Source organism: Lissotriton vulgaris, chromosome 9 (assembly GCF_964263255.1).
Source record: "Lissotriton vulgaris chromosome 9, aLisVul1.2, whole genome shotgun sequence".
Lineage (NCBI taxonomy): Eukaryota > Metazoa > Chordata > Amphibia > Caudata > Salamandridae > Lissotriton > Lissotriton vulgaris.
In genome coordinates, this window is record NC_141697.1 from 941062770 (window position 1) to 941089231 (window position 26462).

General features: G+C 46.0%; 2 protein-coding genes across 2 annotated transcripts in view; both read left to right on the plus strand.

The window, feature by feature from the left end:
• The window catches only part of TRAIP (TRAF interacting protein), a 241531-nt gene that overhangs the window by 102644 nt on the left and 112425 nt on the right, over positions 1-26462 (plus strand). The window contains exon 4 of the mRNA XM_086936803.1: positions 6498-6537. Within this exon, the coding sequence (XP_086792929.1) occupies positions 6498-6537 (40 nt within the window). The remainder of the gene's footprint in view (positions 1-6497; positions 6538-26462) is intronic.
• On the plus strand, positions 14126-14857 carry LOC147692580 (zygote arrest protein 2.L-like). The gene has a single exon (XM_086937560.1). The coding sequence runs from the start codon at positions 14126-14128 to the stop codon at positions 14855-14857; it is 732 nt and encodes a 243-aa protein (XP_086793686.1).

Sequence of the window (26462 nt, forward strand, 5' to 3'; positions counted from 1 at the left end):
GAAGGTATCCTGGTACTCGTAATCAGAGACTGATATGACCGGGGTGGAGGTCTCGGTAAAGAGACGTGTCAGTTTCTTGCGGAATACTAGTATTCATGAAGTGGCTCTGATTTTTAGGCTGAGGACATTCCAGGGTTGTGAGCATTGAAGGAGAAGGGGCAACCACCGGCTCAGTGTATTCGGTGAATGTGAGCGAGCAGAAGTCCGGCTGAGTTCAGGCGTCTGGTCAGTGTCTGGAAGTTTATGCAGCTTTTGAGGTTGAAGGGTATAGGTTGTGTAGTGCTTTGCAGTGGGGGTGAGGAGCTTGAAGTATGTGCATTTATGAACGGGGAGCCAGTGATTGTCTCCGAGGTGCGAGGTTATATGTTTGCCTGAGAGTGAGTTTGTCTGCTGCATTTTGTATGACATGAAGTCTTCTGGTCAGTTGGGCAATAATGCCGACATAAAAGTATGTTGCCCCAGTACAGCCTGCTGGTGATGAAGGCTTAGGTGAGGGTTCTGCGTGTGTTGATCCAATATTTGATTTGAAGATTACTTTTTTTTCCCTCCAGAATCTGAAGGGGTAGAAAATTGATTTGGTCTTGAGAATTGTTGATCCAGTATAATTCCAAATTACTTGGCTTGGTGGACCCGGGTTAGGAGTTAGTTTGAGGACTGCTGAACCTCCAAGTGGAGTTTAATAGTGAGGCAATTCCTTCAAGGAGTACCTCTTCCGTTTTGCGAGTGTTGAGTTTTAGACATTCATCTCGCGATGTTGGACATACACTAGTTGAAGCTGGTGCTGGACATTTCGTCAGACAGGGTGAGCTGGATGTCATCTGCATAATTGATGACATTGTGTGGGTTTGGATGAGGTTTACGAGAGGTGCTATGTAGGTGTTAAAACAGTGTGAGGCTGGGAGCGTGGGGTACTCTTCAAAAGAGGTTATCCAGTGTGTGGGGACTGACTGGGTGTGGCTGCAGAGGAAGGAGCAGATCCAGCAGAAAACAGGTCCTTGTATGCCGGCGTACTGTAATTGTTGAATGAAGACAATGGGGTTTCCTTTGTCCATGATCAGTCCGATGTCACCTGTAGCAGCTGTGAGGTTAGTCTCATTGCTGTTCGGCCTGAAACCAGATTGGGTGGTGTCGAGGATGGCTTTGTGATTTAGGTGGCCAGCTAGTCGCTTATTGATGAGTTTTCTCCAGGACTTTGGAAGGGTAGGGCAGCAAGTGGAACGTGCGGTACTTAGCTAGTGTTTCAGGCAAACAAAGGGTTTATTAAGGAGGGCTAGTAATGTGGAATGCTTCCAGGCGTCCGGGGAAGTGGCTGTGTCAGTGCTTTTTTTTTAGTAGTATCTGGGTTAGTGTTCAGCTGGTTGCAGTCCAATCCTTTGGTAAAGATGCAGTGAGGGCAGGGCTCAGATTGTGCTTCAGAAAGGATGGAGTGCAAGGTAATAGTGGTTTCTAACGTGGTGATGGTGTACAAGGTCGTCGTGGTGGGTTTCTTAAGTCATGTCTTCACGGGTAAGAGTGCTATGTATGATGGTAATAAATCCGGCTGGGGTTGAAGTTGTTGTAGATGTTGCTGATATTGGTGCTAAAAAAGTGGGAGAGCATAAAGCAGAGGTTCAGCAAGCGGGAGATGCTAGAGGAGTTTGCAGCAGGGGTTGTGAAGCTCTTCATGATGGAGAAAATTTCCTTGGTGCAGTTTCTTCTAACTGATATGTTCGGTGAGGTATGATCTAATTTTCTGGTAGTATAATCTTAGGGCTTATTTGTAGGTGTTTTTATCAGTGTCATTGTGGGTCTATCTCCGTCTGTTCCCGAATTGCTTGTGATTGTGTTTGAGGAGTCTGAGCTCTTTCATGTACCAGCTTGCTTGAGTCTGGTCCCTCAAATTTGGCAGTAAGGTAGATCTTGTTCCAGAAAGTGTGTGTTTTGTGATTTGGTGTAAATCTGTTTAGTAATTTTTGAGAAATGAAGCTAAAAAAATATTTGTATATCTGGACTGTTTGGTTCGAGGGACTCTCGCAGGGGTCCACTATTTCAACGTAAAAAATAGAGCGTTCTGATTAGCTTAGGGGGCTTTTTCCTCCTTTGGCCTTCTTGCTCCTTCAGGAGTGAGCACTCGGATTGGCTGGCGCAATATAAAAGAAATTGTTGCAGCAGTAATTTCAGGATACTGGGGACTTAGTACCCTGTCCAGAAAAATTGAGTTTATAAAAAGGATATGTATGGGACAGGTTAGGATACCCACCCCTACAGCAGCCAAAATGTTGAAAGAAAATAGTTTTTTGCTGTTATCTGGCCGCCCTCCTGTAGGATTGCTGCAGAAAAAAAAGTCATCTGACATTTTTTTTAACTCGCAATAACACCTGGGATGGGGCAGGTCCTGGGAGTCAATATATATTATTATTATTTAGGGATGGGGGTGTGCGCATGGCACCACTCCCGAGCTTTCTATAGCTCCGGGAACCCCTTCCTCTGGAGCTGTACCATTGAAGAGGAGGGGAGCATGTGGCTCCCTTCCTGAGTCTCTACAGGCCCTGGGGATCCCATCTGCCCGGGGCCGAATATATTTTAAAAGGGGAGGGGGGCAGTGTGCCCTATCCCTGTGCCGGTATCTGCACCGGGGACCCCATCCCCTTGTGCCTGATACTGTACAGTGTCCCAGAGAGCCCTATCCTGCCATCCCCCAGTATGGCTGGGGCCACGGGTGGCCCTGGGGCTCTGCCTGCAGCCCTGAAATGGCTATCATTGTGGATGACCAGGCTGGGCACCCATCCACATTTGAAAAATAATGGGGCCAATGAGGCCTTGCGTTCGCCTGCGGGCCCCAACACAAATTCGAGCTGTGTGTGCCTTAGGTGGCCACCGGGGCATCAACTCAATAAAATCTGGTACCCTCTGTGGGTGCCGGTGAGGAGCTTTCTTGGGCCCTGGGGCTCCTCTGGCCTCCCTACAAATAGAATGTGGGTGTCCCGGTTCAGGACCAGAACACACCCATGGCGCTGGAGGGAGTGCAGCAGCCCCCCAGCAACATAAAAAAACACAAATCACTAAGCCTCCTAGGTCAATAAATTCATGACCCCAGGAGAACTTACCATATTTTAAAGCACTCCTAGCTGGAGCTCTATGCACTTCAGCAGGAGTGCAAGTCCTCTTGTGGTTGTTTTTATGATTTACATTTTGTGGGCTGAAAAATGCTAAAAGAAAGACACACATATTGGTTTTATGTTTTTTTTTTAATATATATATATATTTTTTAAAGTACTACGTCTCGGAATCCTTCTTTCAACATTTTTAAGCCCACAGAAAGCAATCATTGGAAAAACTATGTTTAATAAAAAGACTCAGTCATGTTGATTTAAATAAAAACTTTATTAAACATTTATATAATCTCTATTAAACATTGAAATTGTGTTAAGTAGTAAAATATACATTTGATTAAAAAAAATTGATTTCTGGAGGAGTCTGATAGATCTATGCTCACCTCTTGATAAAGCCAATAGGCTTCTTCTTTTTAAATATTTTACTGTTTTGACTCTGACAAAATCAGTAAGTCTACCTAAGAGTGGGCAGGACTTGCAAGACTAACCTCATGCTGCCCATGCCTTTGGGCGTGTGCGGTTTGGGGTTCGCTGTCCACGAGGGGTTTGATGTATGGCCTGGCTGTAGGCCAAGCCCTCCGGCCAAACACTTGCCACCTTACTTGACTGGTAGTGGGGGAGGATTGGATGAATTGTAGGAGTTTAATGCCAGGGCTTGGCCACAGGCCAGGCGCTTCAGCCATGTTCAGCGCGTGATTAGCTTTACGTATGGTGATATAATATTACTTTGTTTTAAAACAAATCCTAGAAATTCACTTAATAAAACAAAGGCTAAAGTAAATTTATGGTTAGAAATTGTTATGTTATATCTACTTTACACATAAAAAAAAGTTAAAACTTCGAAATTCACTACAAAACCAAAAGGTAAAGTAACGTTATAGCTAGATACAAGTTTTAGTGGCCATGTGCCATTTTAAACTATTAAAAATCACACTGAAATGTACCAGTTATGGTAACCTTAAGTAACTCATGGTTTAAAGAAACTATAACTCTTGTTCTTGCCACCTGGGGTACATGTGTGCATAATATATATATATATATCTCTCTCAAAAGCAATACTCCAACCACTTCCACCAAAGCCTCGGCAGCGAAGAAGGAGAAGCGAACCACTTCTTTGTAGGCAAGATGTTATTTATTCAACCTTATCAGCAGCAATCGACAGATGACGCGTTTCGGGCTCGGAAGCCCTTGATCACATAAAGGCTGTTTTGGGTTGTAGCCATTTAAATGTTATGCCCTTCCTACTCAGGTCACATGGTCAGCAAGTTCGCCATAAAGCTAAACAGACTAAACAACTTTTTACATGGGCTCGATTTTTCAAATGTTACAAACTTTAGATAACACTTGCATTGCTACCCAATTATAACGATATCAATCCTTTTGTTTACATTCATAAAAAAGGAAAAAATTATTTCTTCTAATTAAATATCGTAATCAAAATTCGATTGCGTAATTATTTACAATCCATTTCTTATAAAGTCTGTTTTACATATGTATATTTCTGGATAAATCCATATACGACATATGTACAAGAAAAATTCAACCTTCCTAACTGCATGAGTGCATAAAACAACTTGCTTCAATCATGACACTGGTTAAAAAGAATGTGCAAAAATAGAGCATAGCAGCAATACTTTTTTTCTGTGCAAGAAATGTGTGTAAAATAAAATGATTTCAAAATATAAATACACTTTGAAATCACAAGGCCGAGAAAAGAAAGAAATAGGCTGTGACATCAGATATTAGAATCAGTTTGAAACCAAGAAACATGTCCATGGCTTCTACATCTTCCTCACCTTTAGTACACAACCCCCTATACTTTTTCCTGACCATAGTGCAAATTGGCAAGGTAAGATGTTAACAGCTCTCGTAAAATTTATAAAGGGAGCCCCAAATCTCCTTACAAAAAACAATTGTAAAAACCTACATACTATAGGATATTTGCAATCAGATCAATAGTTCATTCTTGAATACATGTAATTAGTATTGGACCATGCGATAACAATCAGAAAAATTAATTAAAGACAAGTATACATATCTTCCGTGTTATTGAGTCCATTTGGACATTTACTATCGAAGTTGAGAATGAACTTAGTCTCTAATCTTCTAAGTAAAGCCTCTCTGTTTCCTCCTCTGCGCTGTTTTGGGACAGAGGATACCACATAGTATTGCAAACAGGATAAGTTATTTCCGTGCATCTGTTTGAAGTGGCGTGCCACAGGATAATTAGGGTTGCTGTGTAAAATTGCACGTAAGTGCTGTAAGATTCTCACATGCACCTGTAGCTTGGTATATATATATTAGTAAGTAATAGCTTTATTTCGATATAACTCATATCATAAAAAGCAATACATGTATATTATAAAACAGTAAAAACCAGTGAAAAACAAGACATGTATGTTAAGATATATATATATATATATATATATATATATATATATATATATATATATATATATACATGCCTATTTAAATGATGCTGTGGAAAAATGGTATTTAATGTTTAAAGGAGCATTGTGTGGGCATTTTAAATTGCAACAAAATAATTTTGGAAATACTTGTGCACATTTTAAGATTGGAACTACTAGCATTAATGCAAGCTGAGCTTACTATATTTCACTATTTCCTTGGCGCACTTACCATGACCTTAAAGGCTTTATGTTGATAAACTATATATACACCAATATGAATATCTTTTACGTATGGATAAGTCCAGCAAAATTGAGAGGCAAAGCTGGATGCACTGTCATAAGGCCCATTGTCAGATGACTCAATTCACTTTGTTTCTCTGAAGCAAATCCAGTTGCAGGATCTACACCCATTGTCCGGTAATGGTGCTGTTAGCAGGGCTCTATAGGGGAGCTGATGTCCGGAGCAAAATCATCAGCAAAGGTTTAGTTGAGGTGGTGCTTCTCTGAAGAATTGTTACTGCTAAACATTTTTAACTCGGTATTTTTTAATACACATCAAAGTTCTTTTGATTGTATCAAAGCTTCTCTATTTACCCTTCCATTTACTACTGTAAATATATTTTCAAATCTGAGAATGGTATCCATTTTCTGCTCTACCCTATCATTTTTTAATTTCATTGCAATGGTCATTGCTTTACCTTGTTCATGCATTGAAGTTAGTCTGCTGCTGCAAACTGAATAATCTATTAAAAAAAAGTATTATATTTTGCAACAAGTAGTTCAGGATGGCTGTCTGTCCTTGACAGAAGACTTAAAATATACAAAGGTCCAACTGTGTAACTCATTGACAGTAGAGAAACATTACAATTTCATATGTATTTCTGATGTGTTCATGAATCTGGTTCTGTGATCAATTTTATGTGGGTGTTGAAAAGTTGTACTTTCTTTACAAAGTTGCTCTCATTTACACATTTATATTGCTGCTGTCTTTCAGAATGAGCTGGACAAAATTAAAGCCCAACTTTCTTCAAAAGGTATGTTTGTAGAACAAACAAAAAATGGATGCGCGTACTCGCTCCATTAGAAATACAGATATTTACAATGTTTTACATGTCCTGACTTGTGTTGGTTAGACTTAATAATGTTTCAAATTCTTGAAAACAGCAGGAAGCTTGTATGGCTGGAACAGCATTCAAGGTCTGTTCATTTTATTCAGGTCTTGGTGATATGAACATGATCTTACACATAGTTCTGGAGTACTGATGTTTTTTAGGTCGAGCTGGTGTAGCAGTGCGAAGCACCGCGTCAAGCGGGCATCTACTGTTACTCACTTCCTGGGAATGTGAGACACGGGATGGGCACGCACATGGGATTCTCCCATGTGAGCGCGCACGTTCACCCACACGCCGTGCACATCTCCTGTCCCACATTGCCAGGAAGCGGATAACACATAAACACATAAACACATACACACAGCCACACATGCGCGCGCACACACACACACACGTACGCACACACACGCACGTACGCACACACACGCGCGCCCACGCGCCCGCCCCCAGCAAGTGCACGCAACTTGTGTTCACACAGCCTGCAAGCTCTCACTTACCGGCTCGGTCCTTGCTCATCTCCTGGCACGCCGCGGGGCTCTCCTCAGCACTCGGGATCCCCGTGTTGCCTCTGGTGCCATGCAGTCTTCGCACGGTCCCTCTGATGGGGCCAGGGACTTCAGCATTCAGGCGGCAGGGTTCCGGACATTCTCCCGGCAGTTCCTTCCTCTTTCTTTTGCAGGCCCTGCCCACGTCCCAACAAAGGCTGCCTGACTTCCGCGATGTTGCACAGCCAATGTTTTTTTTTTCTTGTTGGTGTTAAGTAGTTAACACCCATTGGCCTAGGTAGGGGCGTGGCTAGACAGCAATTTAGTGAGTCGCACTCTAAGAGTGCTCCGGGAACTGCCCCTACCTATCGCCATCCTGCACAATGTAAAGTCTCAGAAGGTGGAGTCCCAAGGTTGCTGCTATGCCACTTTCATTAATCGCTATGTGTCCCAAATTATGTCCAAGTGCGGAGCTAACAATCAACTCTATAAGTAAGCATCAGCCAGAGGATCTCTGCAATAACCCGAAAGCCTTCTGCTTGAAAGTTCAATACAGAAACGGGTAGCAGAGTTGGCCCCAACCGTCACCACTGTCCTGGAACGCAGCACAATGCTTCCCAGTCCATTGGAAAGGGCACTGTGAGCTACACAAGAGGGCTAACCCTAGGGGAGAGCTATAGAGGCCCCAGGGCATGAGTGGTGTCAGAGTGTGGGCTAGATCCTACTTAGAGCACGCCCTGCCAATACTACAAAGCTCAGTTAACGAGAACATAGCAATGGTGCTCTGATCTTGTTGTATCTGCAATGAATGACCTTTGCCCTGTAGGTTTATCATCAGTGTCTCGAAGGGATGGGTAATCTGGGGGCCCAGGGGTCAATTTGTCTGGATTGTGTCAGAGCCTTTCACGAGCAGTTGGAACACCATCCCTAAATTGAAATTAATAACTGTTCGAAAGCCTCATGTGATTCAACTTCAAGGTTTATGGCTTTTCAAAACCCCTTTATTGCTTTGATCTCGCCCAGTAAATATTTCAGACCGGCTCGCCACACGTTTTGTTACGTTTTCCTCCGAAAATGTGTTTTATTTCGTTCTTTCTTGTCGTTATCTCTCACGGTCACCCCACTGGACATCAAATCTGTTTTTAGAATGCCGCGGTAAATGCTCATATTTCGTACCTTCTCCGCGGTCAGATGTATAACTGCCACCAGTCAGGCTATTTAAAGGTAGCGAGACAAGTGAGGTAGCACGCGCGTTACGCCACCAACTCTGGGGCTCTGTTGATGCTGAGCTTGTGTAGGAGGAGGGTCGAATTCCTGATGGGACTGAACTGTTGCCCACTAAGAAAAGCAATTTCAACATATACCCTATTTCTTTCCAAAGATTGTTTTATAGAGCTGACAAGCGACCAAGGACGTAGCTTGGTCAGTAAGATTTGGGGGCTGGCAGCGATTTTAGCTTCTGGTTTTCCAGTAGTCCCGCTGACTGGCAAACAATGTTAATATGTATTATACGACCAGTAGGGCGCATGAGAGGGGTTTTAGGAAGGGCTATGAGTGGGATGAAAAAAACTGGGGGTCTCTCAAAGGGGCGTGGCTAGTGTAATTAGGGGTGTGGCTTACAGTAAAAATCTGTGTTTATCATAGTGTACCGCCCGACTTGTTCTGAAGTGTGACTGGCTTCTATGAATGGACATGTTTCATGCAAATTATTCATATTTTTTATGACGTTTTAGGATCTCTATTCTACCTCCCTATAAAATGTACTGTTCTACAGTTTCAGATAGCTTCTCAACGTCTAATGGTATTAAATAAAACCCTCTATTTTCAAAGACTTTCATGGACAAAACATTTGGATTTTTGACCAGCTTTGTTTCGTTGCTACTCCTCAATTCTAGGCCCACTCATGTGGCAGCACACTCATTCCTGTGTAGAGCAACGGAAGACTTTAGGCAATACATGATCGCAGGTCTGAAACTGTCTCTTTCATAAAGCATCTATGTTGCAACGTTTGGGTTAGGTGCTCAGTTCCTGCTTTTAATTTACTTGGCATTTTGGCATATTGCTCTGGCAAGCTAAAGTAACTTTTTCTACTTCTTCCTAGAACCCTGCAAGTTGGCAGTGCACAAGAAGGCTTGAAAACTTTTTGGTGTTGTGGGTGGCACATTTGACTAGATGAATCCATTAAGAAAAGCCTTTGCCTCTTTACTCGGCTACGCAGTCCTTTCAGCTGTACTTGACTTCACTTCCTCATGGCCACTGAAAGCTACATTCTGCAGAAGGGACCTGTGTTTGCAAGGCAGTTCATGGGGGGTGGTGCTGGTACCTATTCTACAGTTTGAGACTGAACCTGAACGAATAAAGAGGAATAAGGAGCCAGTATGACATTGTATGTTTGGCAAACCGGTGTTGAGAGAAGTAACACTCTTAAAGGAGTGCCTTCTTTCAGCTGCACACCAGCTTTATTAAAACTCAAATAGTTAACCAAGGAAATCCACGGAAGACCTCATTTGTGGTCAGCTTCCTACAGCTAGACATATCTTCACGCATATATGGAGTTGTTGCTGGTTAGATGCCTACGTCTGCTTGGGTAAAGCGGGTGGTGTCAACATTGGCTCGGTCTAGACCAGGTTAGTAAGAACACTGGCTGTGCCAGCGTGATGGTGTGTCCTTGTTCAGAAACCAGAGATGTGCTGGGTTGGAAATATTATGGTTGGTTAAGGTGCCTCTGGAAGTGTCGGCACTTGTCGGGATAAAATGTTCTATTGATAACTAACTAGTTAAAGTTTGATACTGCTAGGACTCCTGAGAAGCAGTAGCGTCTGAAAATTGCTGCTCATCTCCTTAAACTGTGGAGGAGATTAAAGGAGGCTTGCCAATCATGAAAGCATTATTAATACGTTGAGACTGCTAAAGTATGTGTCTGGTCTTTCATCCGTTCTGTCAGTTGTTGACTATTGGCTCAGAGTTTTGTTTTGAAATTATTGCCCATGACTAACTAGCTGACTTCATCCTTTCTCATTGTTTTTGTTGTAGTCCCACTCGCCTGACCTTTCTCTCCTTAAACTTACAATTTCTCCATCATTTTAAGTCATCCCCTCAGCACTTTCTATTTCTCCTTTTAGTCTAGCCTAGAGACTGCTTTAGTTAACATAACTGCCTTAATCAAAACATTCATAAACAAGCATTAGCATAGCCAATAGGTCTCGCCTTTGGGACCTTATAAGTGTTTAGCCATGCAACAGTTAATGTTGTTGCACCAAGGATATTGCGCTGGTTTTGTTGCTGTGGTACATTCACGCACTCGATTTATCGGTGACTATAGGTCTTTAAAGATTCTTACAAAAGGCCACATTGTCAGTGCTGTAGTGGCTGTCATTAATTCCTAAAATGAAATGGTCCATGCGACGGAATTCTAAACATTTACAGTCTTTTAAACAGCTATGTTTTGCTGCTTGCTTTTAATGAATATCATTTGACAATATTGAAGATTTTACCTTTCCTTTGTATTCTGTATTTGAGTGAAAAGTTAAAATACCAAACACTTTGGAAGTTTATCTGAACTCTAATTTTGTTTTTGAGATCACAGCTTCTCCCCTGCCCACTCTACCTGCATTCTGCAGTTTCTCAGAAGCGGTCCGCTCCATTATTTCTTTCGTTCGTTGAGCCTTTCATTTCGGGTCAAGCAAATTCAATCTTTCAAAATTGCCCAGGGAGAGCAACCCGAGATCAGTGGGATCAGTGGGATCACATTTACATGAGCCCTCACTGTAACCATACTACTTTTGTAATTATTAAAAATTCACGGCTTAACTAATGTGTTCACTTTAACTCTGACTTAAACATTTAACATTTGCCTTGCAAATGAGCTCCCTACCAGAAACGTGGCCAGCAACCTAGGTTTAATTCTCGTCGATAGTTTCTGTACCATGCCGATAGAGGCTCGCCGTACCAATTTCACTTCCATGAACTGTACATGCCTTTGTGCACGTTGCTGTTCTCTAAAACATGCTATAGTATATTCCCTTCCTGTTCGGGTATTACATTTAAAAAAAAATCTTGAGCATTGTTTTTAGAAAAGGAAATATGCATCCAGTCAGGGCACAAGTCCTAAACAAGCATTTGCAATGCAATAAGTCTCGCAGTTACGCAAGTTTAAGCTATTGGCATTGTAAATGACAATGCCATTAATTTATGTTTAAAAAAGCAAAAACAAAAGGCATTGTCCATTGCAGTGTCAATAGCTCATACTCTTGTAAATGTGAGACCTGTTGCATTGCAAATGCTTGTTTAAAATTATGATCTGTACATGAAGACTGACATCACTGCATCAGAAGTTTTGTACATGAAAGTCTGTATCTCTTTACCTCTCATCAAGGTGCTCTGTGCGAACAACCATTTATTGGAGTGTTAACCGTTCTATCTGGCGTGTCTAGGTTTATTGGCTTTATTGATTTTTCTTTTTTCTTTTTTTCCACATTTCAAGAGTGTTTTTTATAAAAACAAAAAACATAAGCTGTGATCAACTCTGCCTTTACATATGTGTAAAAATATTTCAATTGGTCCAGTGGCTATGCATATCATAGATTCTATAGCTTTTACTATTTCATAGTAGGTTGGTTCAAATTCTCACGTTGAGACCTCTTTAAGAGCTCTATGTTCAGCTTGCCTCAACCTGAACAAGTATCCGAGAATTGTTGCATTCTGTTCTGTATTGCTCTCGAAGCTGGAATTTCAGATTGATTACCTCTTGCATTGATGACTGAAACGATCAAAACCGAGTTCTGAAGAGATTGCATTTTATTTGTTTAAATCAGGTAGTATATTGGCTCGGTAGGCTTTCAGGCCATAAGTTAATGATGACAGAATCTTTGTTCTTTTTCTAACTGTAGGTTCTTAAAGGGGCTGACCATGTTACTGAGTAGTTTATGAAATACTGATGTTAAGGGTGAACTCTTATTTTGCAGAAAAACAAAGTGCGCTTTTATAGAACAACATGATTATAATTGGACTCCAAGGTATTTGTAAGAATGTACTCACTATAATATTTTCTGTTAAGTTTCCGTTCGTAGGAGGCTTGCTAGTGTGGCCAATTTTTGTCTGGTCATGGCTGATCTCTAAATTGTTAATGAAGGAGTATTCTTCTAAGGTGTACATTATTTTTTTAGATCAACCCTGGTTTAATTCAACACAGCTTTTGTCTACGTTTTGCATAATCTTTATTTGTTTAGTTTGGGTAGGCAAGCTCACTGGTTGCTTAGGAATGTACCAATATCTGCCACATACGAGGGTGCCAAGACCATCTTGTATTAGGCCCTTGTTAATAGAGATTGTGCCAGATAATTTGGTATTGTCTCCTAAATTCTGTATTAATCTGTGAGACTTGTAGAGGTTTTAATAGTTTTCCGAGCAAAACTAATAAAATTAGATTCCAATGTTTTGAGTGGAGAGGACCTCTTTTGTGGAGGAATTTACCATGGAAAATTGGTAGGCTAGGTGCAGAGTGTTTTTTTCCATATTGAAAGTTTTGCCATGCTTGTAGTGTTCATTTTATTTGCTTTAGATTTTGAGTACCGCTCGCTTGCCCTGCTAATTAGAAGTAGGCATCCTTTTTTAGGTCGAGCAGACCTACCTTCAATGCGTAAGCATTGAAGGTGTCTGCTTCAGACCTATTGTGGCCCGTATTTAGGAATGTGGACACGAGAGGGTGCACGAGCGCAGAGTTGCTCAGATTTGACCTCGTGAGCGCGCACGTCGCCGTGCCACTCTCGTGCCTTACATTCCCGTGCTCACACAGCCAGCCCCCACACCCCTGCACACAGGCACACGTACACACAGGCAGGCACACACACAGGTACAACACACGCAGGCACATACAAGCGCACCCCCCCCCCCCGGCGCCACCCCCCCGCCTACATACACACACCAACGCGCACACACACACTCCCAACCCCGCTCACTGGGCACACGCATGGCTTCCATCACTGGGGGAGGGCGGGCACCGGCAATGTGCCCCGAGGCCCCCCCTCACCGGGTCTGCTATACTCTTCCTCGTCTCACAGCACTCCTCAAGTACAGTGGGCGAAGACTGCAGGCGCCGCCACTGTCACGAGCCGCAGGGAACGCCAACGTGCACGCTCACGGCGTCACGCTCCTGCCCTCTCGCGTCTCTTCTGCGCTCCAGGCCAACGTGCGCCAAATACAGGAAAAGAACAGAACCTCAACTGCGTGCTCCACAGTTTTATTTATTTCATTTACGTACTTGTACAGTGCAACGTGAAGATCTTTGTCCATCATCCGGCCTCAATGGACCTGTTTATATGACCTGGGCTCTCCTAAAGATTTGACGAAACTCGCTCCCATCCTTTCAGCTTCTTTCGTATTTAGTGCACACACGATGGCTTACAAAAACACATTATGAATGGTAAAGGTTGAAGTTACACGCGCATGCTTGCCTCTAGTTGTGCCAGGACGTAGCAGGATACACGTTCCACATAGCAAATAATTAGCTGCATTGTTAAACCATACATATTTCAGATCTTTTTTTAGTCACTACTCTCATATTGTCGCCAAGAAGAACATATTCCAGGTCCACACTTTACGTCCAACAACATGTAAAATGTAAATTGATACATAAATGTTTCTGGAAATTGTTAACTTGAAAGAACACACATGAAAATAACGATGTGTACAAAGCCCGAGTTTGGAACGTGGTTGTGGGGGACATGTCGAAAGGGGCAAGGGTGAGTTGTACACGACTTATAAAGCCAATACCCGAGTATTCATTGGATACTTCTCATGGTTACGTTAACGCTTAGGAAAGAATCACTGAATGTTTGAAGAGTTCGTAGTAGGGAGAAAGAGGAAACCTGCCCGTCTGTCAAGGAGTTAGAGTGGTCCACTGGCCACAACACATCGCCCCACCTTTGGTCAATTATTCCACTCATGTGACTGGGCCTATTGGGCCGATATAAGCCGGACCTGGTGCTGCTACCAATCTAGCAAAGAGAACGCAAGATACGGCAGTGATGGCGGGGTTTGTTTACCCGCCGTACACAGTTTACCCCAGCTATGGGGGGCCCTTCAAGCAGCCCCAGCTGGGCCGCCCCCATCAGCCCAGCTGGAAGCAGAGCAAGGGGAGCGGCGTGTATATCCCGCCGCCTCCCGCGCTGCCCGAGCCCTCCGACTACCTGGATAACTTCAAGCGCGCCCAGCTCAAGGCCATCCTCTCCCAGGTCAACCCGGGCCTGACCCCGCGCCTCCACCGCGCCAACACCCGGGAGATGGGGGTGCAGGTGAACCCGCGGGTGGACGCCAGCGTGCAGTGCTCGCTGGGCCCCCGCACCCTAGGGTGCCGCGGGTTTAGCCCCAGCCGCCCCTTCGTGCCCCCGCTGCCCCCCGGGGTGGCCATACTGCGCTCCCCCGGGGGCAGCAGCGAGGTGCGCTTCACCCGCCCCATCGCCTTCTATTCCCTGGTCTCCGACCGCTGTCTCTTCACCCTGCCGCCGGGGGGCGGGCGAGGGCCGCGGGGCAGGGCCAGCGTGGCGCCTCTGCCGCGGAAGAAGGGCGAGCAGGAGGAGGCCAAGGAGGAGGAGAGCGGGAAACCGGACGCGGGGCAGGACCCCCCGCCAGAGGGCGTCACAGCAGAGGTGAACCACAGCCAGGAGGAGCAGGCCGACGAGAGCCCAGGCGCCCCCGAGGGCAAGAGGGCTGCTTTCCAGGTACAGGAGGCGGGGAGGGCGAGCAGGGCCTGCGCGTAGCACCTGTACCTCCGTGTGTCTGCAGTCACGGTGATGGGGTCCACGAAGCTGTCAAAGGAACCAAGTTCTGTCTCGGTTCTGAAACTGAGAACTTTGAATCTCACAAAATTGGAAGAGGTTAACAAGTTTGCTGTGTTCTTTCTTTGAAATGAATCGGTGCCTCTTAACGTTCAAGTGTGTGTATATTTAATGCAGTATTCTTTTTTTGCAAGAGTGATTGGTAAGAACAGCACTTTTTTTATTTTTATTTTTTAAGCTCAAATCGACCCCACCCGCCCCCATCGTAACTTACTCCACCTCACTGCGAGTTGGTGCCTTTTTATTCCATTTGTTTCTTCTAAAGGCTGTGTGTGTATATACACGGCTCCAAATGTTGGCCTTAAATGCGTTTGATAGCAAATAGGGGGGGGAGAAAGTCCCCAAAACACATAATGAACATGCTTAGTCGTTTCTCCCCACGAAATCCTTGTAGGATATACTAGTAAATAAAGTAAGTGTAAACATTAGTTTAAGTTAAAACCGTTTCAGGGTATGCATGGACAATTGCCCCCTTGGAAGATTGACACAGGGTAGCTCCATTATTTGCTCCATTAGTATTTTTCACCACGCTTTCAGACGCCTAGTCTTATTTGCACGAACAGCTTGTCCCAGGTTTCTATTGGTATTTTAATGTAAATGTGGTAGCATTGTAGCAAAATAATCTACGTACTCTCTACCTGGAAAAACGATGGCCTCGTGTTTTTTTTTCTGTTCATGTTAAGAATGAGAGAATACACCTGATGGAGCATAAGGTTGGTAATGTGCCTACAGTTCCGCAGTCGTGACTGTCAGTTTTCACTTATAAATGTGTAAACCTCGGAGCCTCCAACTAAGTGGCCACTAACTGTTGCTGTAGCTACTTGACTACATTTGCATGATGTGCACTGTAAAAATCTATTAGGTGAGGCTGTGAACCATGTTCTTGGAGAAGGGGCGTTTTTGGCATAGCTTTCTGCCTTTGACATCCCATCTGAAAGATCGGTTTCAGCAGCTAATGGATCTCTGAACATCTTTATGGACAATTGTGGACATGTGACCTCTCTAGGTGCCAACACTTAGCACCAAGTTTGTTAAATAAACATTTTTTGCACATTAACCCCTGATGTGGCAGTCCGATAGCGTTTAGGCCATGAAGAAAAGGATGGTTTTAAAGATGCATCCCTTATGGTAACTTTCTTGCATTCAAGAAGTCTTTCAGTGCTCCCATCAACAGTAGGCGATTGGGCTCCCTTCAACATTAACGTTTATGGGGTCAACACACAGACTTAGGATGAGCAGCAAAGAATGCCATTCAAATCAAGCAGTAAAGCGCCAGTTCATCTGACTAATAGCCACTTTGCCACATGTGGCACGCTATGTTTAGCGCTGTTCATTGTGCAACTTGACATGGAAAGTGCACTTGGGGAGAGGGACATGCAACCAATTAAAGGCTTGCGTCCAGTGGGGACACTCAGGAGGGAACTCTTGTAGTCCTTCAGACTGAAGGTTTCTAATCTCATAGCATATACTTGAAATGTGGAAGAGGGGGGGTGTTATCACACCGTTTTAGCTCCCAGGAATGCCAAAGATTCACGTAAATACAAAACATGTTGCATTACAAATGCTATAGGTGTCACATTTGCTAAAGTTATAACTATTGGCATTGTAAATAACAAAGCTATTAATTTAGCTATTTTCAAAACCAACACATAGAGCGGTGGTTCCACGGGTGAGGAAGGCCCGCGCGGGAGGGCGGTCTTTTGGCTACAGAGCCCCCCAGCTTTGGAATCTGCTTCCATTTTCTCTGCGGAGCACTGCTAATTTGCTCCAGTTTAGGAGGGGCCTGAAGACCTGGCTTTTTAACTCCTAGTCTGTTTTTACTGCCCATTGTTTTTGTTCTGTTTTGCTGTCTGTTTTTAGCTGTGTTGTGTTATTTCAATACGAGTTGAGGGTGGAAAGCGTCGGGACACTCCTTGTGAGTAGCTGTACGCTATACAAAAACTCAATAACATAACATAACATAACATAAATAAAAAAAATTGTCATTTACAAGACCAATAGCTCAAACTTTCCTAATGCGTGACCTATTGCATTGCAAATGCTTGTTGTGGAAAGTGTTTGCTTTCAAAGTGGTCTTCAATTTCAAAGCGTTCCAATTGGTTCACCAGGTCATTTGACACAAATGAATAGTCCAAGTTGACCTGTCTTGATTTTGATAGTTGAGTGTAATTGGATTATCTTTTGAAAATGCTTGTAGTCCCATGCTATGGAATGAGTCAAGTTGGTGTATCATCAAATTGTTTTTTCATTGGTTGCAGAATTTAGGTATCTGGGATATTTCAAACACTGTCTTAAATCAGGATTAAAGTATTCTCAGAATTGCTGCACATTAGATTAAAATGAATGTCCCCTGTGATCTTGATGGTGCGTTCGTTTGAGCTTGATTGTGAGGAAGTAAAGTAACAAATGATCTTATTAATTTTTAATTATTTGGGTGTATAGGCAGTGTGCAGATAGGTACTCATAAATGTGTGCGTGAATTCATAAATATTGTGTGAGCAATAAAGCAGTTTTGTAAGGCCATCTGAAGCACCTATTAGATGCTAGTGTCCTTTTCCCCCCTTCCTTTCCTGTGCCTGTTTGTCAAAATGAAAGTTGTTAGTCCTCTGATGGTTTTATCCCGCTGTGATAACATGGTGGCGCAATTACAGAAGCTTTCGTAACCTTGTAAACCCAAGTTTGATTGTCTGGTTCCAGGTGTTTTGCAGGCATACAATCTCAAAATGGAAATGTATGGCAGCTGTAAGGAAATGCCTCTTTTTGTATGGTGTGCTCCCAAGTTTGTCGACTGATGCTGCTGGTTTTTCAACTCGGAGAGTGCAATGAGGCCTGTCAACCAGACCTCTGTGCCAGTGCCCTGACCCTAAAGAGTATGTCGAATTGGCTGTCCTCAATGGAAAATGGATAACCTACCTGTAGGTCCCTAGTATATGGTACCCAGGGCTTACAGTACTGTTTGTGCCACCCTAGAGGTACCCCAAGTAAAACGAGTCCCGTAGTCATACACTGCTATCCCATGTTTGTCATTAAAAGCAATGGCACAACTACTACATCCCCTGTACATCTGTTTAAAGTTAACCCTCTGGCAGGCTTACCAAGCCCAAAGGCAGGGTGCAACATATGACACAAGCAGGACATGTAGTTTACATGTCCTAACAGTAAACCTGCCAAAACACCGTTTTCACTGTGGAAAGTGTTGGTTGCCTAATTGGCGAGTACAGGATTACATGCTGACTCCTACGCTGTGCTCCCTCCTGAATGGTGCGACCAAAGTGGGCTCACCAAGGTATCTAATAACTCGTTTCATTAAGACTGACTTGTATCTCAAGTCAAAATTGCTGTAACTTGTTGCAGTGTACAGCTTTTACAAAGCTGGCACTTTATTGCCTTAAGAACACCTGTGCCTTCCCAGGCACACATGGAGCCTGTTCCATCAGAATGATTTCTGCCCTCCTGGAGAGACGTGCCAATGATCAATTTGTTGACTTTACCATTGCTTGCTTGTGGTTGAGCGAAATTGCTGGATGTAAATGTTGCTTGGAAAATCAATATATACGAAACCCTCCAGTGGATTTTTTTTTGTTCTAATGTCTAAATTCTCATAAAAATACAGCCTATTTTTTGGGTGTCTAATTCCTTGAGTGTTTTGTCAACTTCTTCAATTGGTTTGGTGACATTTAAATGCTTTACACTTGATTCTCTATGTAAACCTTGCTGCACAGTGTCACAGCTACTCTATGTTGAGCTGAGGGTTTTACTGACAAAAAACCTACTGGACCTAAAAGGGGTTAGTAAATGTATTCTACTGTGAGGTTGCACAACAATCAATCAATCATGGGTTTCTATAGTGTGACTACTCGCCCTTAACGGTCTCCAGCTGCTGGGGTGGAGGGGGAGAGAAGGGGGTTGCAGGATCCTGTCCATCAAGGAGGAGGTCTATCGAAGAGCCATGTTTTGAGTTCCCTCGTGAAGATGGGGAGTAATGTTGTCTGTTTGAGGTGGAGCGGGAGGGCGTTCCAGGCTCTGGTTGCGAGGAAGGAGAAGGAGCGGCCACCCGATCTGGACTTCCTGGTGCGGGGGTCCACGGTGTGGGAGAGCTGGGGTTCTTGTAAGGGCCTTTGGGGAGCATGGAATTTGAGTTGGCTGTTCCGGTATGCTGGTCGGGTGTTGTGGAGGGCTTTGTGTGCGTGGGTGAGAATCTTTTTAAAAATATATTTTTATTTGCTTTTTTAAAGTGCATGAACAAAACAAGCAGGTCACATGAATCCATCCTCCATACTTTGCCCCCCCATCCACCCTCCTACCCCCCCACCAGACCCATAGTCCCACCAGTATTACTACACTGTAATAAAAAGATGCCCCACCAGTCGCCATATTACACAAATTAGTCAGGGAAAATCCCGCATGCAACCAGGATAACAGAGTGACCTGTCCTCCTACTTTCACAGTCCTTCATCCAATCCATAATATCGTCTCCATTTCCCCCATACTCTGGTAAATTTGTTGGGGCACCCCGTGGCCTTGTAGGTGACCCTTTCCGCTGCCATGTACATGTCCATGCCCCGTCTCCAATCCTCTAGCTGAGGAGGCGTAGGAGCCCCCCCCCGCCCGGGCCATGTCCCTTTTAGCCACCACCAAGGCCAATGTTAAAAAATCAGAAGTGGGCGATTCAGGTCCACATCATTCGTTAATCCCAGGAGAACCAATTTGGGCTCCACCGGGAGAACCGTCTCCAGTATGTCGCTTAATTCTCTTAAGATCCTGGCCCAGTATCCCTGGATTACACCACATTCCCAAATAGTATGATAAGTCTCCCTTCACATGCCCACATCTCAGACAGTTAGTATCACTAGCACACCCCATTCTGTGCAGTCGCTGCCTATCATAATAACTCCTATGCAGAATTTTGTATTGAATGAGCCTAAGGCGGGACTTAATTGCAACTTCCCTGGGGTGCATCAGGGCCGTCTCCCAGTCGAGCGTGTCCATTTCCCCCAAGTTTTGTTCCCTTGCTTCTCTCAATTTCACTAGTCCATCTGACATATTATTAATCAAAGTTTTATAGGTCAGAGACAAATTTGCTCAGGAAGTACTCCTGCAGTAGGAGGCCCTCAAGCGGGGCATACTCTGGAAGGGGACATGAGAGCGCCTTCTCTGCCCTCCAAGCATGACGCAGCTGCGCATATTTCAAGTATTGGGTGTGATGCAGCCCATGGTCCACCCTCAGCGCCTGGAAGGACTTAAACTCTCCCCTTTTCAACAAGTCACCCAGTACAGAGATGCCAATGTCATCCTACCTTTTAAACCCCCTCAACTTATGCAGCTCCTTTAGCCATGCGCAGTGCCATATCGGGGTCTGTTTTGTAGGTTTGTGAGTCCAGCCAATCGCCTTGGTCGCCCTTCCCCAAACCTCCACTGAAACCCATGTTGCTGAGAGAAGTCTCTCTTTCCCTCTACCCCCAAGATATAATGCAAACAGGTGCATTGAGCCATCATCCCTCTTTCCAGTCTAAACGTGGGGTGATCCACTGGGGCGTGAAGCTAGTCATTTATCGGCGATAAGTGTTCTGCCCAGTAATACGAAGTGTTCTGCCCAGTAATACGCTTCAATATTTGGCAAGGAGATTCCCCCATTATACTGATTGCTCTGCAAAGTCTCTATGGCTAGCGTGGGTGAGAATCTAGACGGTGATTCTTGCCTCTATGGGGAGCCAGTGGAGTGTGCGCAGGTGCTGGGAGATGTGGCATGTTGAGAATTAGTCCGGCGACGGCATTCTGGATGTTTTGTAGCATGCAGGTGAGGTTTTTGTTGATTCCGGCGTAGAGTGCCACACCATATAACACATCCCATTTCCGCACAGTAGCACATTGTTTTTTTGTCTGAAAATATTACCAACCAGCTATGTTCCAAGAGTAGATTTTTTATTGAGCCAACTGTTTTATGTTTTATACTCTCAAGTTATGGTATTTTATCATTAGGGAAGTGATGTCGAGGTTTGCCCATTTGTCACTGTTTCTTTGTTGTTGTGTAATACACCTGGTTGCCATGACCAATCTGCTGTTTCCAAGATAAGTAACTATAAGCAAATCAAGCAGTGACTCAAACCTTTCCAGCTAGTGGTAAGAGCAATATCTTCTTTTGTTGTCAGGTGATTTCTAATTTAGCAACCATTCTTAATTGTTTTGGTTTTTGTTCTGGTGAGTAAGGTTGCAGGTGAGCCCTGAGGCTTTAGAATGGCTGAATAGCACATCGGTTTAGGCATAGAGACTGTTATGCCTCATTTGGCAAATAGTTGTTTGTGCTACAGTAATAGGTTGGTCTCTTCTTTAGTGACCACTGTTAGCTTAGTACTTTCTTGCTTATCACTAAATAAGGGGCCTTTGAGGGATCTTCTATGGTAGAGCTTAGAAGGTACTCAAAAACTGATGGTTAGTGGGAGCTGATTTATAGCATAGGCTGTAAAGAGGCACTCCACATCCCTCATAAAATCTACATAGTTGCCCATAACTAGCAAACTTCTCTTTATCTTCAACCAGATGACTATATAAAGCAACCTTTTTTTCATAGTGGGCACTTGGTAGGGCTCAACAAGATTAATGACCTAAAGGTTGCCTTGTCCGCTAGATATGGCAACCTGCCACATAGAGTGTCTGAATTCCTGCCCAGGAATTGTAGCTCTATGCAAGGGATGTCACTCCCCCCAAAACAACCGGTTTTAAGTCCTTTAAGGACTGTCACAAGCAGATGTCTGTGACCGATCCCCACCAAGTGTCTGTGGGAGACTTCAAGACCTGTGAGGACTGTGTGTGAACCCGAAGTCTGTCAGGGTATGTGAGGCGAAGCTTTGTTGCCAGGCACAAGAAGACGCAGCACTGGTATTACTGCAAGTCCCACTCCAAGCCCCGATCATGTCCATGTTCCCACAGCCACTCTAGCAGGAGGTCTCTGTCACACACCTAATCTGCAGGTAAGCTCTAAAAACAAAGTCAAGAGGGGCGTGGCCAAGATGGCGGCGTGAGCGGATGTGTCTTTCCGAGCTCCCACCGCCGGTCTTTCCTAGCAGGAGCTCTAGCAATCCTGAGCCCTTCATCAGCCCGATCAATGGACCGCCCGGCACCCCCGTGGTCTCTGGCATAGGTGGGGGCCGGCGACTAGCAGCGTGGGCTTTCCGGCAATGGTGGTACGCGCGGCCTGGCATAGCGAAGCGGTGAGTGGGCGGAGCCGGACCCAGGACCTGCTGAGTCTAGTGGCGGCCGCCCCAGGGGAGTGCTACGCAAGGCAAGGCGCGGCAACGGTGGGTCCGGCCTGTGCGTATTGCGCAAGGCGCCGGGAGTAAACCTGCCCGGAGGCTACTGCGGACCTACCGACAGCTGTGCGGCCGTATCAGTGCGAGCCCCCGCTGAGAGCCTCGAGGCGGAGGAGACAGGAGCAGCCGTGGGTCGGCCGCAGCCTTTTCAAAAAGCCGCTGGTGGAGATTACTGAGAGTGGAGCGGGGACCGGACGGCTTCAGCAGCACTGTGGAGAGTGGTGGACGGCGTCTGTGGCTCCGGTATTCAGAGCAAAGGTGAGGTTCGGTGTGGCGGCCTAGCGGGCGGATATTAACAGCGCGGCCTGCTGCACGTGAGGCACTATATTGACACGGCTGGCTACGGGAGAGAGCACTGCGGGGCCCCCCGACATTGGAAATAGCAGACTGTGGAGCTGCTGGAGACAACTGGGAGCAAGTAGGGAGTTTGCCTGCGACCCTGCGTCCCCTACACAGAGTGCACGAGGGCCCCATACTGGCTGAGGGACTAGAGTTGGGAATCAGCCGATGAAGTGAGAGGCTGCGACCAGAAACAGGGTTGCGCCGGCAGTGGGCTGCAGCGATCACTTGGGGGAGGCTTCAAGAAGCGGAGCCGGACATACAACTCCGGGCCCACTGGCAGAGGGACGAAGTAGCCGGGCTGTGGCCCCCAACAGCGCAGGGCCCACTCCAATTGCCTGAGAACACTCCTGCGAAAAAGTTGGGAGGAGGCCTGGGGAAGTAGACGGTTGGCGATAGCTCACGGTGGCGAGTGACTGGTGGACCCGGCCCGGTGCAGGCACTACAAGGGGGCACGGCAGAGTCTGCGACAAGCCCAGTGCTGCGGGAAGATCCTCTACGACCGGTGCTCGCGGGACAGGCCTGGTACCGAGGTTGTCAACCCAGCTCAGAGCGAGACCGGAAGGGATGCGCCCCGCAACACAGCACACTAGAGTCTAACAAACCACCGAGCTGCCCACATTGCTTAGATAGCACTTTCGAAGCAGGCCCGTGAGGAAACCACGGAAACAGGGACGACTCAGGACTAGGAAAAGTTCTCTCGGAAGGTGCACCCAGGTCTGCGACGCGAGCGTCATGTCAGTTACGAGGGTCCGCAAGGAAAAAACAGTGAAGGAGATATTTGCTAAAGCCCAGTCGTCCCCGCCACCTAAAGACAAGTCGACGGCTGAGGCCCACCAAGCTGAGACCGCGACTGTTTGTACGGAACTCATCACAAAATCCTTTTTGGAATCTCTCTTTACGGCCTTAAGGGATGACATCCACACCTTCAAGAAGGAATTTTCGGAGGAAATTCGGGAAGTTCTAGAGAAATGGATGGCATTGGGGAACGGGTAGTGGAGCTAAAGACCAAGCAGGAGGGTCGAGACGCCGAGATCGAGGCACTGCAGCAAGAGATAATAAGGATACACGATCAACAGGTGGACTTGCAAACGCACCTAGAGGACCTGGAAAACCGCTCTCGTCAGCACAATGTACGAATCCGAGGGGTGATGTTGTCGGAGGACACCAAAGACCTGTTAAAATTTACAAGAGAACTCTTCAACCATGTCTTGGGACGGCCTCTGGAGGCAGAACTGAGGCTGGATAGGGCACATAGGGTGGGACCCCAGCGAGCCACGTCGCCCCCCCCCCCTCCCTCCCCCTCGGACATCTTAGTCTGTATACAAGACTTTCGGACAAAAGAGGAAATTCTCTAGAAAGCTCAGCAACTGCACCCTATTTCTTTCAAGAATCAATTGCCGACCCTGTTTCAGGACCTGTCAGCACTCACGTTACAGAAACGTTGAATCTTCAAGCCGGTCACAACCTATCTCCAACAGCATAACATTCCCTATAGCTGGGGCCATCCCTTCCGTATCGTGTTTAAATTAGAAAACAAGCTTTACCAGCTTCGCTCCCTGAAGGAAGCATGTCACCTGTTGGGTATTGACCCGCCAGCGGAGGATTGACCCGCAAGCGGAGGAGGAGGAACCGACAACCCGCTCTGGGGGTTCGGAAGGCCCGACATCCCAATGGCGTCAGCAGGGCAGACGCCCCCGCGTCAAGAAACCCCCGAAAACCGAGATCAAAGACGGCCAGCGGGCTGCCGTGGAAGCTGTGGCTTCGGATTTAGCCTTATCTCATCCAAGCTGAATGCTCCGCCCGCGCCCCTTGAGACTGAGGGTTGTTAGTCATTCTTACCTGGTCGGCGGCGGGAGGAGGGAGGGTATTGATTAGATTGTATTACCCCGTGCTATATTACTGCCAATCACCTATGAAGATGATGGACTATGGTCTGTTTAACTTTAATTTTTCTGTTGGGGGATTTCTGGTTGAGGAGGGGGGGGGGGGGGGAGGTTGGGGTTCGGGGGTGGGGAGGGGATGGGGGGGAGGGTTGTTCCACGTCTTCCGAGTATGCTAGGGGACCTAAGGCGCGCGTTTCTTAGATCTTCAGAAACAACTGGTGCCCCTGGGCTCTTGACTACACTTCATTTTTGCGGGGTTCCTAGACCTAGGCCTCCCCTTACGGTGGACGCTGCATGGGGTCTGCACTTTTACGTCCTGATTAAATACTAATTATGCAGACCTCCACGCTAAAGATCGTGACCCTAAATGTGCGTGGTCTCAATAACCCGGTAAAGCGCAGAGCAGTCCTGTCATGCTTAGAAAATATGCAGGCGGATATTTGCCTCTTACAAGAAACTCACCTTTTAGCAAGAGACCTCCAGCGCCTGCGATCCCCGAAATTCCCCACCCAATTTTTTTCCTCTGGCCCTACTAAGACAGCAGGAGTAGCGATTCTACTGGCTCAGCGGTTCCAGGGGGAGATTTTGCAAAAAGAAGCGGCAGTCAAGGGGAGGCTCTTGGTCTATTGTTTTGCTATTACTGGCATGACTTTTACCATCGGCGCCATCTACGCACCTAATTAAGGCCAGGAAAGATTCCTACACGAGGCCCTAGCGAAGGCTGCAGACACCACAGATAGGCACATCATTTTGGGAGGGGGGACCTGAACCTGGTCTTTGATAATCATAGGGACAGGTCGAGTCAACGCTCTCACCAAACGGGCGCTATTTCTAGGGATCACCCACATTAGCGACTTAGGCCTATGTGATCTCTGGCGCGACCTACATCCACAAGAGCGAGAGTATTCATATTATTCCAACGCACACAAGACATACGCGAGATTAGACAATTTTTTAGCGTCCGCATCGGTCCGTGCACTCACGGCTGGGGTTGAGATAGGGGCGGCCTCTCTGTCGGACCATTCGCCAGTCATTGCTACCCTCACCCTCCCACCTAGAACTCTACCCTCTAGAGTGTGGCGCCTCCGAGACACGCTCCTTCATCGGGCAGATGTTGTTAAGCGTATACAGACCTCCATTACGGAGTACCTCTCCCATAACGTAACCCGGACACCACCCTGGCAACGCAGTGGGCAGCGTTAAAAGCAGTGGTGAGGGGGGAGTTCATTGCCATTGCGGTAGCAGATAAAGTTGAGCGCAAACGTAAGAGGAAAGAACTGCTGCAACAAACTAAGGAACTAGAGAGGATACATCAGAGGACGGGCGCTCCGAGGGTATGGAAACAGCTGAAAGCCGCGCGCGGTCAACTAGCGGCGCTTGATCAAGACAGGGCGGAATTCACTGCGCTGCGCTTAAAACACTCCTACTATACGGGTGGGGATAGATGTGGACGCCTTTTGGCCCATCGGTTGAGAGAGGCGCGTCAAAAACAGGGGGTCCAAGTAATCCGTAGAGCAGATGGTTCATGCTTTACCGAAGATTAGGCGATAGCCGGGGCATTTCGTGACTTTTATGCCACCCTCTACTCCGGCGCCCCGTTAGATGGCACAGACGGGACTACTTTTTTAGATTGTCACTCTGCCGGTTCTCACCCAAGCGCAGGCCGATCCCCTGGATCTGGATATTTGCACGGAAGAGGTAATTTCGGCCATCTCACGTCTTAAACCGGCTAAGGCACCAGGGCCGGACGGCTTTTCTGCTATATACTATAAGACGTTCTGTGCCACCTTGGCCCCCTTGCTCACTAAGCTGTTCAACTAATTCGCTGACCCAGGGGCAATCCTGAGCGATCTTTTAGAGGCATCAATCACAATCATTGCCAAACCAGGGAAAGATAAAACGGAGTGTGGAGCATACCGGCCGATATCTCTCCTCAATATTGACCTGAAACTATAAACTAGCATACTAGCGGCTCGCCTCGGCCCACTCATGTTG